Raw genomic sequence first — 18,609 nt, 5'->3', positions numbered from 1 at the left:
CTTAGGATAGTGCCTGGTACATAGTAAGTTTTATGTTCAGTAAAATTATTTAATCTACTAACCCTTCAGTAAAGAACAAATTGACATGTATTTGTTCTAACGTCACTTTTGGCTTTTAAAAAATCCAGACAGTTTATTTGTCAGAAATAAAGGATTGGGTTGGGTAGGAATTAGGGGTAGAGAGTGACAGTCAAGGGAAGGACAGAACAACAAATATGTGTCTATCAGAAGTGAGAGAAAGGTTGGTTAGATTGTTATCACAAAGAGAAAGAGGAAGATGACTTTTTTAAAAATAGAAACGAGGGCTCTTACGGACTTTTATAGAATTGCTAAATTTGCCAATGTGGGGAAGACAACTTGAGTTTCCCATGACAATGTCTTTTGCATTTTGAAAATTACTGTATTTAATTGCTCCCATTCCACTTACTGTCCCAAGTGCTAAAGCAGCTCAGGAAGAGCTATTGCCGCCCCAGACTAGATTTGCTCCCAACCCTGGAGATTTGAATAGGGATTTCTTAAAAAACAAATCTCCACAGAATCCATATTAGACAACTGGAGAAATTCTCTCGGGCCTTGTAGCAAGTAGGGCTAGATTATCCAAGAGACAATTAGGTAAAAAAATTCTTTGACAGATTGGAATTGGAATAAAGTAATGAATTGGAAACTGCCTGGAAGACTGAATTTACTAAGTTTCTGTTGTTTCTACTCTGGTTTCCAAAGAGGGAATCAGGAATTTTTTGTCTTGTTTCTAATCTTGGGAAACCTTTTACTTTTTCACCATTGAGTATGTTAGCTGTAGGTAGTTCATAAATGGACTTTATCATGTTGAAGAAATTCCCTTCTTTCCTAGTTTTTTACGGATGATCATGTATATTTTTTTCTTAGTTCTATTAATACAGTATATTACATTGATTTTTTCTTTGTTGAACCACCCTTGCATTTCTGTGATAGATCCCACTTGGTCATGGTGTGTAATATTTTCCCCTTCCACCCCCCAGTGTATAATATATTTTTAAAAATTTTTATTTATTGAGGTGCCTGGGTGGCTCTGTTGGTTAGGCATTGGCCTGTCTGTTGGTTAAGCATCGGACTCTTGGTTTTGGCTCAGGTCATGATCTCACAGTTTCATGAGTTCGAGCCTGGCTGGCAGCATGGAGCCTGCTTGCTTGCTTGCCTATTTATTTAAAGTTTATTTATTTGTTTGGGGGTGGGGGGAGGTTTTTATATTTCTATACAATTTAGTTACTTTGTTTTAGAAAGTGTATATTAATGTTATTTATTTAAAAAAATTTTTTTTAATGTTTATTTTTGAGAGAGAGGGAGACAGACAGAGTGAGAGCAGGGTAGAGTAGGGTAGGGGCAGAGAGAGAGGGAGACAGAATCTGAAGGAGGCTCCAGGCTCTGAGCTGTCAGCACAGAGCCCAATGAGGGGCTCAAACTCACAAAGTGAGATCATGACCTGAGCTGAAATCAAGGGGAAGAGCTTGAGAAAGATTGATATTAAATATCTGGTAAAATTCACCAGTGAAACCATCCGGACTTCAGGGACTGAGGCTGATGGCAGTTTGCCTGTCTTGTGATCCATCTCAGCATGTGGCATAAATAGGGAAGAGAGAGATCACAGAATGATTGAAAGTGGCATAAGTCACTTTCATCACAGCTCATTGGCCAAACTAATCACATGGTCCCAATCTAACTTCAAGAGAACCTGAAAATGTAGAGGAGCATAAGGAATATTTGATGAACATTAATGTTTCGACACCTGTTCTCCTTTTATTTCTCCAACGTAATGAACACATTTTATTATGTTATTAATATATTTCCTATAATATATAATTTATATATATTTAAATATCATATAATTTGCATATTTTGTGTTTACTATTTAGTGCCTTCCCCTCAGCAAAAGCATAAGCTTATTCTTCTAGAAAATCATACTGCTTACAATTTCTTGCCTATAAGCCTTTGCTCACAGTGTTCCTACTGTGATGCTTTTTATCTTTTTTGCCCTGTACTCCTTTTTTCTAAAGGTGAAATCCTACTTATTTCTCAGGACAACTTGGACCTTAACTTTATCTGAATGACTTTGCTAACATCTTTAAGTTAAGTGCTCATCCCTTAGACTCCATCTGAATTTTTAGTATACTGTCATAGCACTTACCTCATTATATAGTTACATGTCTGTCTGCCCCATCAACCAAGTTCCTCATGCATGTGGAAGAATGGCTGGAGTAGGTAGAGCCTAGAAAAGAAACTAGGAGGATCTGAATAAGGGCAGTTTAAGTAGAGTGGAGAAGAGATGATAGAATCAAGAAATATTTAGAAAGTAAAATCAGCAAGACTTGATTATTTGTTGAATATGAAAGGTAAGGAAAGAATCAAGGATAATTCATGTTTCTCATTTAAGTTTATTATGTATATTATGAAGTTTCCAAGTGAAATAGAGACTATGAGAGGGGGAACAAGTTTGGGTGGTAGGATGATGACATTGGTTTGAAGTATAGTGAGTTTAACTCCATAGAGACCTCAAGGTGAAGACACATGCAGGAGATGGCTGTATGGTTCTTAACCCAAGGAAACAGATAGGTCTTCAGCTTGCAAAGTAGTAGTTAAAAAATAAGAAAAGCAGAGACTACCAATAAGTACTGAGGGCAAAATCCATATGTATGTATGTATGTATGTATGTATGTATGTATGTATGTATTTATGCTAGTGTTCAAGGAACAGGAACAGAAAGATACGCTCTTGTGTGGGAAACACCGAAAAAACCAAAGATGGTGAAAGAGGAACCAGGAGAATGTGATACTGTAGATATCAAGGGTGTTTAGACTTTCAGGGAAGTGGTGGCTATGTCAAATGCAGTAGAGAAGTCAAATCAAAACAAGTACGTACCAAATCTTTACCAGTCTTCTTGCAGTCTTAATTAATTCCCTTCTTTCAACCCCACTTGTTATTGAACCATTTCCTATTGGATTGAACCGCGTTAGCTTCAATTTTATGGAGAAATTTCCAGTTATAGGGTGTTACTGCTTCAGATGTGCCCCCCTCCTTCTTCCTTCACAAACTTGCCACCATGGCCATCCATTGTTTGCTCCTTCCCTCTAATATAAGGAGATTCAAAGCCGACTCTTAACATTAGTGCCCTTGATACCAAGAGTTGTCTGTATTTTATTGTTTTCCCTTTTTAAGACTTTCTGATCCCAGTATCCCCCCAAGATTTTTCTCAGAAAAGTTACCATTTGAAATTTTAGTGGAGGGGCAGAAGTGGAAAACAAATGACAAGTTGTTGAATATTGAATAGAAGATGGTGAAATAACAACAGAAACTACAAGTAGCAGTCACTGATGGAACTGAGAGGGAGACACTGCTCAGTTTTTCTTCGCAGGGAAATGAAGGACACTTACAGGGATCAGAGTCAAGCACTATTCCAGAGGTATTTCATTTTGGAGCCACATGAAAAATATGTCTTCTCCCTATTTTTCTTCCTCTGCAGCATGCTGGTGATTAAGTCTTTACCGTAGAAATGAAAATGAGCCAGTTTTCACAATGAAGAGTTGTAGAAACACCAGATTTCATTCATTTGTTCAATTATGCAAAAGTTAAAATCATGCAAAACTTTTTCTTAAATGTCAGCTATGTGCCATGCTTAGTGTTAGGTGCTAGGAATACAATGGGGAGTAAAAACACATAGTTCTTGTTTTTGTGGAGTTCTGTGGTATAGTGATATGTTTTTTATTTCCTTGTTTATATTTAACCTAATTTATATAACCCATTTTACTTTTTTTTCCCCTTTAGTATCCTCTTCTATGTGGACTGATTCTTATTCCCTGCTGGTGTTCTCTAGTTTGCCTAAGTAGAATTTACATGGGAATGCACTCCATTCTGGTAAGGAAAATTTGTGTTCATAGTGCTTTATTTTTCTCTGAAAATGACAGGCTATTTTATAGTTTTTAATCATTTTCAAACTTACAAGAAACCTGAGAAAATATTACTGTAAATCTTCTTTGTTTTGCAAAAATATATATATTAACATATTGTTTTGTGAGCATTTGATGTAGTAATTGTATTTTTTAGAAACCGTTCCCAACAATCACAAATAACCAAGTATTATGTTCAGGATAAGGAATAAGGTTTCTCCCGTCTTCCAGTCTCCATTTGATTTTCCTTCTTATGGTCTTTTGTGCCTCTCCACCAGAGTCAAAGCAGCAATGTGAATATAGACATCAATGCGAGCTCTACTCAGTAGTGAACACCCACTGACTAGAAACAACATGAACTTAACCCATCCTGGTGCCACTTGTATTTACATATTAAACTCTAGTTTTCTTCTTTTCCCCAACGGTACTTTAGGGCTTCCAACAGTTACTTTATTTTAAGAATGCTATTCAGTTTAAAAAGCACCAGCACAGGGACCCTCTACTCTTTAGCCACAACTACTCACCTCCCTTTCTCCCCTTCCCATTGACATTCTAGCTTGCACCATCTCATCACCAGAGGACTGTAACAGCTTCTGAATTAGTAGCCCTACTTCCAGTCTGACCACATCCCATACGGTGTCTAGCCTTCTGTTGTAGTTTACTTCCAAAGCACAAACATGACGCCATACTGAATGACTTGTTTCCTCGAATGTAATTAGTGTCTCTTACCTCGATACCTTTAGGAAAGTTGTAACTTCTGCTTGGAATACCCTTTTCCCTTTGTCTAGCTAACTATCCATTCTTCAGGATTCACAAAAAGTGTTCTTATCTCCTAAAAGCCTTGTTACATTCCCCATCTTGCCTTTCTCTAGACTGGCTAGATGACCTTTCTCCCAGAGCATCTTGAGCATAATTCTGGCACAACTACAACTTCTTTTTTCCTTATCTTTCCCCCACTAGAAAATAAGCAACATAAGAAAAGTAACTCTTATGTTCCCTCACTATCCCTTGCATCTAGTGTAGTGTCTCTTACTGCACTCTATGAACGTATTATGTATTTAGTAGATAAAGGATCAGAAAAAAGTGGAGAAATATGAACTAATTCATGTGATCAAAAAATTTATAACTGGCTATATCAAATTTTTCTTGTCCTTTGCAACAATTTAACAGTTTTAGAATTTTCTACTCATGAAAGTATCTAATTGGCTTGTTTCATAGCTGTAGAAATATTGGGTTTCTATTTCTTTCTTTTTTTTTTTTTAATTTTTTTAAATGTTTTTTATTTATTTTTGAGACAGAGAGAGACAGAGCATGAACGGGGGAGGGGCAGAGAGAGAGGGAGACACAGAATCGGAAGCAGGCTCCAGGCTCTGAGCCATCAGCCCAGAGCCCGACGCGGGGCTTGAACTCACGGACCGCGAGATCGTGACCTGAGCCAAAGTCAGACGCTTAACCGACTGAGCCACCCAGGCGCCCCTCTATTTCTTAACTTGGATTGCTTGCCTCCAGTAGCTGCCCCTTCACTAGTAAATTTCCACAAGTCCCAAATACTATTTTAATAAGCAAATTATTTGTGTTCAACTTTTTATAATTAATTGTATTAATACAAATTGTGAATTTACATATAATTTCCTTTCTGATTAATCTCTACTAATTTTATAAGCCTCAGTATCATTTAAAAAACATTTTTTTTTTTTTTTTTTTTAGCATTTATTTATTTTTTGAGAGACAGAGAAAGAAAGAGCGTGAGCAGGGGAGGGGAAGAGAGAGGGAGACACAGAATTCGAAGGAGGCTCCAGGCTCTGAGCTGTCAGCACAGAGCCCGACGCGGGGCTTGAACTCACAAACTGTGAGATCATGACCTGAGCTGAAGTTGGACGCTTAACTGACTGAGCCACCCAGGCGCCCCCAGTATCCGATTTTTATATCATATCTAGCATTTGTCACAAGAAAATGTTATCCATTTCTGTGCCTTGTTAATGATTCTCTTCCAACTACAAAAGTTAGTAATATTGCTCCTAAAAATTTACCAAATGGTTATGTATCTTTGAGTGATAAAAAATGGATCCCTGATATTTCTGGAAGATAAGGCTATTAGATATTACCCTTAGGTTCATTATCATAATAAAAAGGGGAATAAGAATCTGATTATATTTAATATACTTTCTAAAAGATGGGTTTTTGGGGCTCCTGGGTGGCTCAGTTGGTTAAGTGTCTGACTCTTGGTTTCAGCTCAGGTCATGATCTCACAGTTCATGAGTTCAAGCCTCACATCGGGCTCCATGCTGACAGGACAGAGCCTGCTTGGAATTCTCTCTCTCCCTCTCTCTCTGCCCCTCCTCTGCTTGCTCTACCTATCTCTCTCAAAATGAATAAATAAACTTAAAAAATTAAAAAAAAATTAAAAATAATAAAAGATGTGTTCTTTAAAAACATGTTTAGTGGATTGATCAAACATTCAAGCTGAGTTCAGTTCAGTTTTTATATACTGGACTTCTGTTTTTGAATCAGCTGACCTAAAAACAATATTGATGTATTATTTTTCAAATCATGAGTCTGATAATCCTAGTCCTTTATTCAAAAACCTTCTTGTCCCATAGAATGTTTCATCAATTTTATTCAGACTAGCTACTGAATTTTATTGTGTGTAGTATTACAAATTTTTGTTTTCCTTTTATTTTTTATTTTATTTCTTTTTAAAAGTAAAATCATGAGTAATTTGCAGACGTTACAAACTATGATCCTGTGTTATAACCACAATTATTCCTAATAAGAAATACATTGCTTATTATTTGATAGTTGATGGATGAAACTATACCTATAATGAATCCCTCCCTTTCTTACATTATGGATCTAATATATTCCCACAATTTTCACTTTTTCCTATATTTTAATATTTCAGTAATTACCTTCATTTTGAATTATTTTCTATTTATTTATTTTGAGAGAGAGAGAGGGAGGGAGGGAGGGAGAGGGGTGGGGGGCAGAAAGAGAGGGAGAGAATCACAAGCAGGCTCCATGCTGTCAGCACAGAGCTCTTCGTGGGGCTTGATCTCATGAAACTTGAGATTATGACCTGAGCTGAAATCAGGAGTCTGATGCTTGATGTGCCCTTTTAACTATTTTCTTGATCATAGTTTGTATCTTTACTATTTATTGTGCAAATAGTATGGAGCTATAGGCAGTGTATGCCCTGCAAATTGCTAATAGGTGCTTAGATACCTATTATTATTAAGTGGATGTCTTCATTAACACAAGAAGAGGCTTCTTGTGTTATTTATCATTTATTCTAAATGATTTTTAATGAACACTTCATTCAGTATTTTCCATAAATTCTGTATGTTTTTGTTACAACACAAAGAGCAACAGCTTAGTTTATTTTCAACATCTGCCTACTTTCCTAAATTGATTTTCTTACTTCCAAGAAAAGTATAGAGGAGTTACTACATCTATTTATTTGTTATAAACCTAGCTCTCAAAATTTAAACTCATGGGGTGCCTGGGTAGCTCAGTCGGTTAAGTGTCCCACTCTTGGTTTCAGCTCAGGTCGTGATCTCATGGTTCTTGGAATTGAGCCCCCCATCAGGCTCTGTGCTGACAGTATGGAGCCTGCTTGGGATTCTCTCCTCCCTTTCCCTGACCTTCCCTGGCTCACGTGTGTGGATGCAGTCTCTCTCTCTAAATAAATAAACTTAAAAAATATTAAATTCATAAAACCACAGGCCATTTTTTAAGTTACTGGACTGGGTACTTGTCAAACTACTGTTTTGTTTCTGTATTAGTAAAATTATGAATATATTGTAAATCCATGTACCCAAAATTTTCCAAACAATTTTATGTGTCTATATGTGTAAAGTCTTTTTAGAAAGATATTATGAGATTATAAAGTAGTAAGTACACCTCAAACCCATTTTTATAAGAAGAAATAAAATCAAACCAACCATATACACACACAAAAAACCCCCAAAATCCAAAAACATGTTAGAGAGAAAGATCTAGAGCAATAAACATTGAGAGTTTTAATAGTAACTGTACCTGGGTAATAACTGCTTATTGGGGCACCTGGGTGACTCAGTCAGTTAAGCGTCCAACTTTGGCTCAGGTCATGATCTCATGATTGTCTTTCAAGCTCTGCATTAGGCTCTGTGCTGACAGCTCAGAGCCTGAAGCCTGCTTCAGATTCTGCGTCTTCCTTTCTCTCTACCTCTCCCCTGCTCACACTCTGTCTCTGTCGCTCAAAAATGAATAAAATGTAAAAAAAAAAAAAAAAAACACCACCACCTACTTGTTATTATTTGTATTTACTAGTTTTCCTATAATGATCGCGTATTAAATCTGAATTTTAATTAAAGGTAAATATTCCAAAATCTGTCCTTAACAGTGCACTTATAGTAGTGTACTAGCATATTGAAATAAGAAGCAGGACACCTAAAATATGTTATAATTGAGGTGCCTGGTGGCTCAGTCGGTTGAGCGTCCAACTCTTGATTTTGGCTCAGGTCACGATCCCAGGGTCATGGGATCGAGCCCCCATGTCGATTCTCTCGATCTCATGAAGATTCTCTCTCTCTGCCTCTGCCCCTCTCCCCCATTTGTGCGTGTACTCTCTCTCTCAACATAAAATAAAATAAAATATTATAATTGAAAACACTCCAGCAACTCACTAGGATATCATAGGAGCCTGGAATTCTAATCTCAGCAAATCAGCAGCCTCTCTAGGTCTATTTCCTGATCGGAAGAAATGAAAAGGATAAAAGTTTAGACTTAATATGTAATAAATCTGTGTTGAATTTATGGTACTTGATACCTTCTTCCTTCCATAAATTTGATAACCTTGAATATTCCATTCAAATGTGTAATTATCTATTAACTTTGAGGGAATATTAAGTTATCTGTGATTAGTATCTAAAATTATGTGCTAAGGTTTTTTTTTTTAATTTGCTAATTTAAGTTGTTTTTGCTACCTTTAACATTAACTTTCCTTTATTACATACTTTGTGCTGTAATGCTTAAAACCACTTAGTATACATTTTAATGTCATACATTAAATTGATATCACAGTGATAGCTAGCATGTTTATGCCCTGAATTAATTCCTTCCTTCCTTCTGGTTCTGTTGCTTGGAAGTTCAGTTTGCCCTTACTATTTTTTTAAGTTTATTTATTTATTTTGAGAGAGAGCAAGCAGGGGAGGGGCAGAGAGAGAGAATCCAAAGCGGGCTCTGCACTGACAGGAGAGCCCGACATGGGGCTCGAACTCATGAACTACGAGATCATGATCTGAGCCCAAACCAAGAGTCAGATGCTTAACCAACTGAGACACCTAGGTGCCTCAGTTTGCCCTCACTATTCAGGATAATATAAATAACTAATAATCAGAAAGGGAGGTAAATTTGTATAGAGTCTTGAAACAATCTAGTTTAATATTCATGGAGCTCTACAAAAAAAATTGAGGACAACAAATTTTGGATATTTTGTGTCATACCGAAATATATTTCTGGAATTATAATTGTTTTGAATTATTTTTAAGAATTCTTAACGTGATCAAATGTAGGGGCACCTGGCTGGCTCAGAGAAGTGTTACTCTTGATCTCAGGGTTGTGAGTTCAAGCCCCATTTTGGGTGTAGAGATTACTTAAATAAAGAATAAATTAAAACTTAAAAAAAATAGGGGGTGCCTGGGTGGCTCATCTGGTTAGGCGTCCGACTCAATTTCGGCTTGGGTCAAGATCTCACACTTCTTGAGATCAAGCCCCACATTGGACTCTGTGCTGACAGTGCAGAGCCTGCTTGGTATTCTAAATCCCAATAAAGAAATAAACATGAAAAAAACTTTAAAAAGTGGTCAAATGTAGGAATGTCTTTAAAAGTCATTTAACTGGTTAAGTTTTTCATTTTCTAAAGTACTATAAGCGGGCACCTGGGTGGCTCAGTCGGTTAAGCCTCCGACTTCGGCTCAGGTCATGATCTCATGGTCCATGAGTTTGAGCTCCACGTCGGGCTCTGTGCTGACAGCTCAGGACTTGGAGCCTGTTTCAGATTCTGTGTTTCCCTCTCTCTCTGACCCTCCCCCGTTTATGCTTTGTCTCTCTCTGTCTCAAAAATAAATAAACATTAAAATAAATAAAGTACTATAAGCATTTTATAGGAATGAACATCTACTTATATCTATAGTAAGAAAAAACTGTAAAAAAACCAGCTAACTTCAGAGCTATTAACCCTTCCTTTCACTTAACTTTACAGTAAATTTATTATATATGGTTTTATGTAAATAACATCAATTGTCATTTAAAACTTCTAACTTGGTACACATTCTGAGAATTACAAGGCTCAGACATTTCCACATTAGCATATTCTGAAAGTTTTTGAATCAATCACGAAATTTATTTTTTTTAATGTTAAATAAAACATTTTTGAGATGCAGGACGGAGGGACAGAGGGAAAGGGGGACAGAGGATCCAAAGCAGGCTGTGTGCTAACAGCAGTGAACTGGATTTGAGGCGTGAACTCATAGACTGTGAGATCATGACCTGAGCCAAAGTCGGATGCTCAATGAACTGAGCCACCCAGGCGCCCTATCATGAAATTTAAATAAGAAATAAAGCAACAGCTTCTATTCTGATAGCCAAAATTCTGTAGTTATTTCACAAGATCTGTGCCTTTAATTACATCGTAGGGAAGAAAGGGTAGGATAGCAACCAAAGGACTATACCCTCATAAAAGTGTAATTCTATGGAAATTAGTGATCTGAAATATGAAGAATAGAGGTCTGACAGTCATAATTTGAGGTCTCCGTATCCACAAGTGTGGTCAGAATTTGGGTCACTTTTGGAATCTTTGAGTAACTGCAGTAAAATTCAATTAATGAGAATTCTTAGGTAACTTTTAGTATGTATCTGAGTTTTCATGGAAGACCTCATGTTAAAAAAATTTGAAAATTTAGTTTTTCACTCCAGTATATAATTCCTAATGCTGAATATTCATTTTTTTTCAACAAAATATATTGAGCACCTTTAATCCATCAGATTAAATGCTTAGGTCTATGACATTAGTCCAGTTTTCTTTATTTAAAAACTGGCCAGGGGCACCTGGGTGGCTCAGTCATTTAACCGTCCGACTCGTGATTTCGGCCCAGGTCATGATCTCATGGTTTGTGGGTTTAAGCCCCACCGTGCTGACAGCATGGAGCCTGGTTGGCCTTTTCTGTCTCCCTCTCTTCCTCTCCCAAAATAAATAAATAAACATTAAAATAACATAAAATAAAACAAAAAAAATGGCTAATGTAACCATAAATTTTTATTAAATTTGAACACTCCTTGAAAGGGGAAAAAAAGGCATTTTTAGTATTTTCAGTGTTTTCAGTGTAGAAACTGTTATTCCCTGAAAATGTCTTTAGCCTAAACTGAAGAAATTATGTTTCATCTGTTTCTCATACAGAGTTCTTATCAAGCAGGATTATATAGTCAATATGATGAATCTAAAGAATTTCTGTCTCAGTTTAACTAAACAAATATTTATTGCCTACTTACTGTGTGCCAGCCATTGGGTATATGTATAAATAAGATAAAGACTTTGCTTTTGAGAGATCACTGTCTAAATAGGTAATATGTAATGTAAATATGTAATGCAGTGGTTCCTCAACTGGAGCTGCACAACAGAATCACTGGGGAGCTTTTTTAAAATTTTTATCTTTTAAAAAAAAAATACTTTTTAACATTTTTATTTATTTTTGAGAGACAGAATGTGAGTGGAGGAGGGGGCAGAGAGAGAGACACAGAATCCGAAGCAGGCTCCAGGCTCTGAGTTGTCAGCACAGAGCCCGACATGGGGCTCAAACTCACACGAATGGTGAGATCATGACCTAGGCCGAAACTTAACCGATGGAGCCACTCAGATGCCTCTGGGGAGCTCTTTTTTTTCTTTCTTTTTTTTTCTTTTCTTTTTTTTTTTTTTTAGAAAGAAGTTGATGCCCAGGGTGCCTGGGTGGCTCAGTTGGTTAGGTCATGATCACTGTTCATTGAGTTCAAGCCCCACATTGGGCTCTGTGCTGACAGTGTGGACCCTACTTGGGATTCTCTTTCTCCCGCCCTCACTGCCCCTCCACTGCTTGTTCTCTCTCTCTCAAAAATAAATATACATTAAAAAAAAAAAATTGATGCCCTACTCGCACTTCAATTCAGTTAAATCAGAATCTCTGAGGATTGGCCCAGGCATCAATATTTATAAAGTTGTTTAGTGACTTCTAAAGGGCACAGAGGTTGTGAACCTTTGGTTTTCTAAGATTCTTTTTATTAAGTAATCTCTATACCCATCATGGGGCTCGAACTTAGAACTCCGAGATCAAGAGTCATATGCTCTACTGCCTGAGCCAGCCAGGGGCCCCTGGCATTGAAGTGTTAGGATAGGCAGAAGCCAGATATGAAATGCTTTATATGCCTTCTAAGAAGTTTGAATACACAAGTGATACTGCTTTAGTTCATAATTTGATAAACATTTTGTTAATTGCTTATATTTTTCTTCGACCTACTATGAAAGCAGTCACTTATATAAAGAGAACACAATTGCTTTTAAATCTCATTTCATATTTTTAGAATTGGAAAATATCAGGAAAAACTTGTTCTATATAGAAATAAATTTTTAAAATGTTTTTTTTTTAATGATGCCTGTAATGTAATTGTTGAAAACAGAGTAAAGATTCACTTACAAGTAATTTAGTAGATTTAGTTAGAATAGATTCATGTAAGGGATTCATTTATTCGTCCAATAAATATTTGAGTGTCTACAGTGTGATACGCTTCCCAGGAAGGTGGTGGCTAAAGAACTTAAATTCTTCAAAATTTTTAGCTGCACATTCAGTTCTTACTCTCTTTAGGAATTGTCTGTACCTTCAGCCCTTCTTCTATTCCACAGTATTCTGATTTAGAATTTTACATAGTTTAGAACAGTGCCTTGTACTGTTAACTTCACTGATCCATGACAAAGTCATTGAACTTCTGCACAATGAGGACAATGGCAAGAGTTTGAGGATATACTTAAGTCTTAAATGTGGAAGGCAAACTTAAAAACTTTTTGAATAGTATACCTTTATGATTTTGTGGCAGAGAGGGCTTTCTTAAACAAGATACAATGATAAATATGACTACATTAAATTTAGAACTTCTCTTCACTAAAAGGTGCCATAAAGAAAATGAAAAGGCAAGCTACAAAATCCAAAAAAAGATGTTTACAGAACATGTTATTGATAAGAGATTTTATTGATAAAGGATTTATATATGAATACCATATGAAAAAAATCATGTAAATCAACAAGAAAAAAAATCTAAAAGAATGGTTACAAAAAGACACAAATATACATTACAGAGAAAAGGAATAACTCATAATCTTATAAAAAATCAGGAAAATGCAATTTAAACATCAAGAAATGCAGAACTGATGGGATGTAAATTTTTACGAACATTTTGGAAATTTTTAATCTTATAAAATGGAACATGCACATACCCTATGATTCTGCCATTCTGTTTCTAGGAAACTCTTGCCCACACCAGGCAACATTGAAACAAAAAAAATGGTTGCACTGGTTATAATATTCCTGGTTGGTTTAAGAAGAGATACTAATTAAGAAAGCACTCAAGCTCAACCATAGCCAATAAACTAATCCAAAACCTATGAACAATTTAAATGACCACCGGTGGAAGAATGAATAAGTATTACACAGCGAAGTATTACACAGTTGGGAAAGTAAATGACCTACAACTACATATAAGGAATGAATCTTGAACTGTGCACTATATAACATTTTTATAAGCTCAGAAAGAAGCAAAACTAGATCATTTTTTGTTTGTTTGGAGATATGTGATGAAAGCTTTTAACAAGTGCAGTAGAACCTTGGTTTGTGAGCATAATTTGTTCCAGAAACATGCTTGTAATCTGAAGCACTCGTATATCAAAGTGAATTTCAAAAACCATTGGCTCAGTTATGATCATGTGACATTCGGCATCATGTACTACTTGTATTGCAGGACATCACTCGTTTATCAAATTAAAATTTATTAGAAATGTTTGAACACTTGTAGAACAAGTTATTCACAACCCAAGGTTTTACTGTATTTATTCAGCCAAAACTCAGGTTTATAATTGCCTTTGTGGAGGATACAGAGTGATAGAGTTGGGAGACAGCATACAAAAGATTCAAAGTACTGGTAATATTATTATCTTTTTTGCAGCAGTGATTTCATAGATATGAATTTTATAACTTCATATACACTCTACGTATCTTTTTCTATGTATCAGTTATTACCTAATAAAAATTTTAAGACAGAAAAACATTAGGCAACTACAGTTGACCCTTTAACAACATGGATTTGAGTTGCATGGGTCTACTTATATGCAGATTTTTTATAGTACTGAATCTTTTCTCTTATGATTTCCTTAACATTTTTATTTCTCTTTACTCTATTTCTCTTTACTCTTTTATTTCTCTTACTTTACTGTAAGAATACAGTATATAACATGTATAGCATTAATTATATGTGTTAGTTGATGTTTATTATTGGTAAGGCTTCAGGTCAGTAGTAGGCTATTAGTAGTTGAGTTTTGGGGGAGTCAAAGTTATATATGAGTTTTTTTACTGTATGTGGGGTGGCCACCCCAATCCTCACATTGTTTAAGGGTCAGCTGTGTAATTTCCCAGAAGTCAAAACTACACATGGGGCACCTGGATGACTCAGTTGGTTAAGTGTCTTACTCTTGGTTTCTGCTCAAGTCATGATCTCATGGTTCATGGGTTTCCAGCGCTGCGTTGGGCTCCACACTGCAGGTGCAGAGCCTGCTAGGGATTCACTCTCTCCACATCTCTTTCTGCCCCTGCCCTGCTTGCATTCTCTCTCCTTTAAAAAAAAAATTTTTTTTTTTAACGTTTATTCATTTTTTGAGAGACAGAGACAGAGCGTGAGCAAGGGAGGGGCAGAGAGAGAGGGAGACAGAGAATCTGAAGCAGGCTCCAGGCTCTGAGCTGTCTGCACAGAGCCTGACACGGGGCTCGAACTCACAAACTGTGAGATCATGACCTGAGCTGAAGTCAGACACTTAACCCACTGAGCCACCTAGGTGCCCCCACTCGCTCTCCTAAATAAAATAAATAATTTTTTTAAAAAGTAAAAAAAAACTACACAATTTAGGCAGAGTTTATTGTTAAGGATTTAAATATAAATCTTATATAGTATATATGTAGTTAGTTTATAAAAAGGTAGAATTATGAAAACATAACTTTTAAATGTTTATTTTGAGGGAGAGGGCATGCATGCACATGCATGAGCACAAGCAGGCAAGGGGTAAAGAGAGAGGGAGAGAGAGAATCCCAAGCAAGCTGTGCACTGTCAGCACAGAGCCCGACATAGGGCTTGATCACATGAACCATGAGATCTGGGCCTGAACCGAAGTCAAGAGTCAGATGTGCAAATGAGTGGGCCACCCAGGCGCCCCAAAAACATAATACTTTCATTATTATTATCAAATTAATCTTTTTATTATCACTAAATGTTTAGTATTTATTATATGGTCAGTAAAGTTTGAAAATGTGACATCTAAAGAATCTGTATTAACATTGAAAATGTGAAATCTATGTTTTTAAATGTCAAAAAGAGTGTTATGCTGAACAACTTTACTTTTCTCTTTTCCCAGGATATTATTGCCGGATTCCTATATACCATTTTAATCTTAGCTATCTTCTATCCGTTTGTGGACCTGATTGACGACTTCAACCAAACTCACAAATATGCTCCATTAATCATCATCGGGCTTCATTTAGCCTTGGGGATCTTTTCTTTCACTCTTGACACCTGGAGTACATCCCGAGGAGACACAGCTGAGATTCTAGGAAGTGGTGCTGGAATTGCATGTGGATCTCATGTTAGCCATAACGTGGGGCTAATGTTAGATCCTTCTCTGGATATACTACCATTAGCTCTGCCCCCCATTACCGTGACTATGTTTGGAAAAGCCATACTGCGGATCCTCATCGGGATGGTATTTGTACTAATAGTCAGAGATATAATGAAAAGGATCACCATTCCTTTAGCCTGTAAAATCTTCAGTATACCATGTGATGATATTCGAAAAGCAAGACAACACATGGAAGTTGAACTTCCTTATCGGTATATTACCTATGGGATGGTTGGTTTCTCTATCACATTTTTGGTTCCTTATCTATTTTTCTTTATTGGTATCTCTTGATGCAAAAATACTGTTTATAAGAAAGGAGGGTATCAGTTACTGATATCCAAAAATATATCCTAGTTAAAAGCCAAATCAGAGTTAGGCTTTTGCAGGAATTTAACTTAAATAATTATTTAAGTAAATTCGTAAGAGTCAGTGCATTTTGTCATTGCACATCCAGATATTGTTTTAGGTGAGCTGAGCTATTTCAACACTGAGAAAATGATAAGTATCCATTTAGAATGTTCATGTAACGTTTGGAGAGTTTTATGCTGTTATGAATTCGAGTTATATATAATATATATTAAGATACATAATGTACAATTATGTATCTAATGTATGTTATATATGAAATAATATACCTAAGTTATTTTAAACTGTGGGGCTGTATTATAAAATCAATAATAATATGCAAACAGTGTGCCGGTATATTTGGATTTAGTACAGGCACGTTGTTATTAACAGATATATTTAACATTTATTTACTATGGGAACCATTTCCTAATTGAATTGCGTAATTACTAGACCAGAATTCATATGCCACCACATAATGTTTTACTGCCTCTTTTTACACTGCCGTCACCTTTCATGTTACCCATGATGTTGAGCATGGGAGGCATTTTTAATGGACCAAATTTTCAGAAAAATTAGGGTTTTTTTTTTTTTTTCAATTCTGTACACTGTGTTGAATGTACTTTATTTGCAGTTGTTCTGGACATCAGTTTAATAATTCAGGTACTGAATTTTATTGCTTGCTAATTGTGCCTTTCTGTTGCTGAATTAAGAAATGCCATGTATACTGTGATACAAAAATAAGATACTATCTTTATCTTAAGTTACATATAATCAGGCAAATGTTTTAAAAATACATGTCAAACTTAACAGGGCTAGAAGCAAGCCACCCTCAATTCTTTAGCCTTTGTTTGGAAAGAAATGTGGAATGGGTTAAACTTTCTCACTAATTTATTGGGTAGCTAAATGGATAAATATTTCCATTTTTGTAGGTATTTTTCTGTGCATTGTAAGTTTTAGGAACAAGATATATTTTTTGTACATTGTCTTGATTGTTTATACTGCAGGTAGATACTTCCAATGAATGGAAATGTAATTGAAATTTATAGATGGGACAATGCACACACTTAATTTATAAACAAACCGTTTTTCTAAATTATTTGGAAAGGATTGGATTTAGCAGTGTTAACTTTTAATACCCATTTATTAGCTACTTAAGGTAAATTATAAAATCTGAAAGTATCAGTATTTTAGATCCTATTATTTTTTCAATTTTTATTATTTTCACAGTGGAAAATTTGGGTATTAAACATTTCTTTCTTCTGTCTGTGCCTTTATATTTTGAAGTGTAATTGTAATTAGGTTAACATCAAGTTTATTTGTAGTAAGTTTTTCTTAAGAGAATTAACTTTCCATATAAATGAGCATCAGGTATGGAATTACTGACTTTAGTGCAATATCTGTCTGATTATCCAGAAGTATCACTTAAGATGTTTCTATTTTGGACAGCATAACTATTTGAACTCATATTTTTATAATTCCAATTGAGAATTTAGGGACATGGTAATTTTTACCAACATTGAATATGATAATTTTAAGTAAAACAACTAAATTTGGGATCTTTAGCTGTTAGTCGAAACCGAGGCACTTAGGAACATATCGGTACGTTGGAAAATGTGCAAAGAACTTTTCTTTCAAAATGTGTTTAATGAATTGAATTTTAGGAACTACTTCCCATAATTTGGGTCTATGCTATCTTATTAATTTTTATATCTAGCTTAAAAGGTATTTGAAAATACTCCATTTCTTTGTGATTTATTATTTTCTGTCCTATGGTATCTCCATGCTAAATGTATTTTAAAATAAAAGCCAAATTCAGAATTGAAGAGTATTTTGTTTTGTTTACCTTCTTTGCATTTGTTCTCTGTATTATCTGATATTTATAAAATATATTTAGGATTTTCATTCTAGCAGGCTTTTCCTCTGAAGCATCTTATTCAAAACCAGAGTTGTTTTCAGTAATAGAAGATATCAAAGAAATTCTTCAGGGTTCAAACTGACTTTGGGCTCCAATTGTGATCATTCTGACATTGTACTTTTCGTAAAAAGTTTCATAATATTAAGAAACATGAATAAAATGTTTCAGCAGAATCTGTGGCCAATGGTATTATAGGTAGTTGACTGCCAATTCATTGTCTCAGGCATTAGACACAGTATTAGGAACAGGTTTTTGTTTTTGTTAATGTTTATTTTTGAGAGACAGGGAGAGAGCAGGGGAGGGGCTGAGGGAGGGAGGGAGACACAGAATCTGAAGCAGGCTCCAGGCTCTGAGCTGTCAGCACAGAGCCTGATGCAGGGCTCGGACCCATGAACCATGATATCATGACCTGAGCTGAGGTGGGAGGTTTAACTGACTGAGCCACCCAGGCGCTCCAGGAACAGGGTTTTTTTGTTTTGTTTTAATGTTTA

The 18,609-nt window shown here is 35.7% G+C and overlaps 1 protein-coding gene across 1 annotated transcript in view; it reads left to right on the top strand.

Annotated features, from left to right (window-relative positions):
* SGPP1 (sphingosine-1-phosphate phosphatase 1) overlaps positions 1 to 18,021 on the top strand; it is a 35,280-nt gene extending 17,259 nt beyond the window's left edge. The window contains exons 2-3 of the mRNA XM_060620005.3: positions 3,796 to 3,885; positions 15,595 to 18,021. Of these exons, the coding sequence (XP_060475988.3) occupies positions 3,796 to 3,885; positions 15,595 to 16,146 (642 nt within the window). The 3' untranslated portion in view covers positions 16,147 to 18,021. The remainder of the gene's footprint in view (positions 1 to 3,795; positions 3,886 to 15,594) is intronic.
* Positions 18,022 to 18,609: the final 588 nt, after the last annotated feature.

This window comes from Panthera onca, chromosome B3 (assembly GCF_046562875.1).
Source record: "Panthera onca isolate mPanOnc1 chromosome B3, mPanOnc1 haplotype 2, whole genome shotgun sequence".
Classification (NCBI taxonomy): domain Eukaryota; kingdom Metazoa; phylum Chordata; class Mammalia; order Carnivora; family Felidae; genus Panthera; species Panthera onca.
The sequence above is the reverse complement of the archived record's forward strand: the minus strand, read 5'-3'. Positions and strand labels throughout refer to the sequence as shown.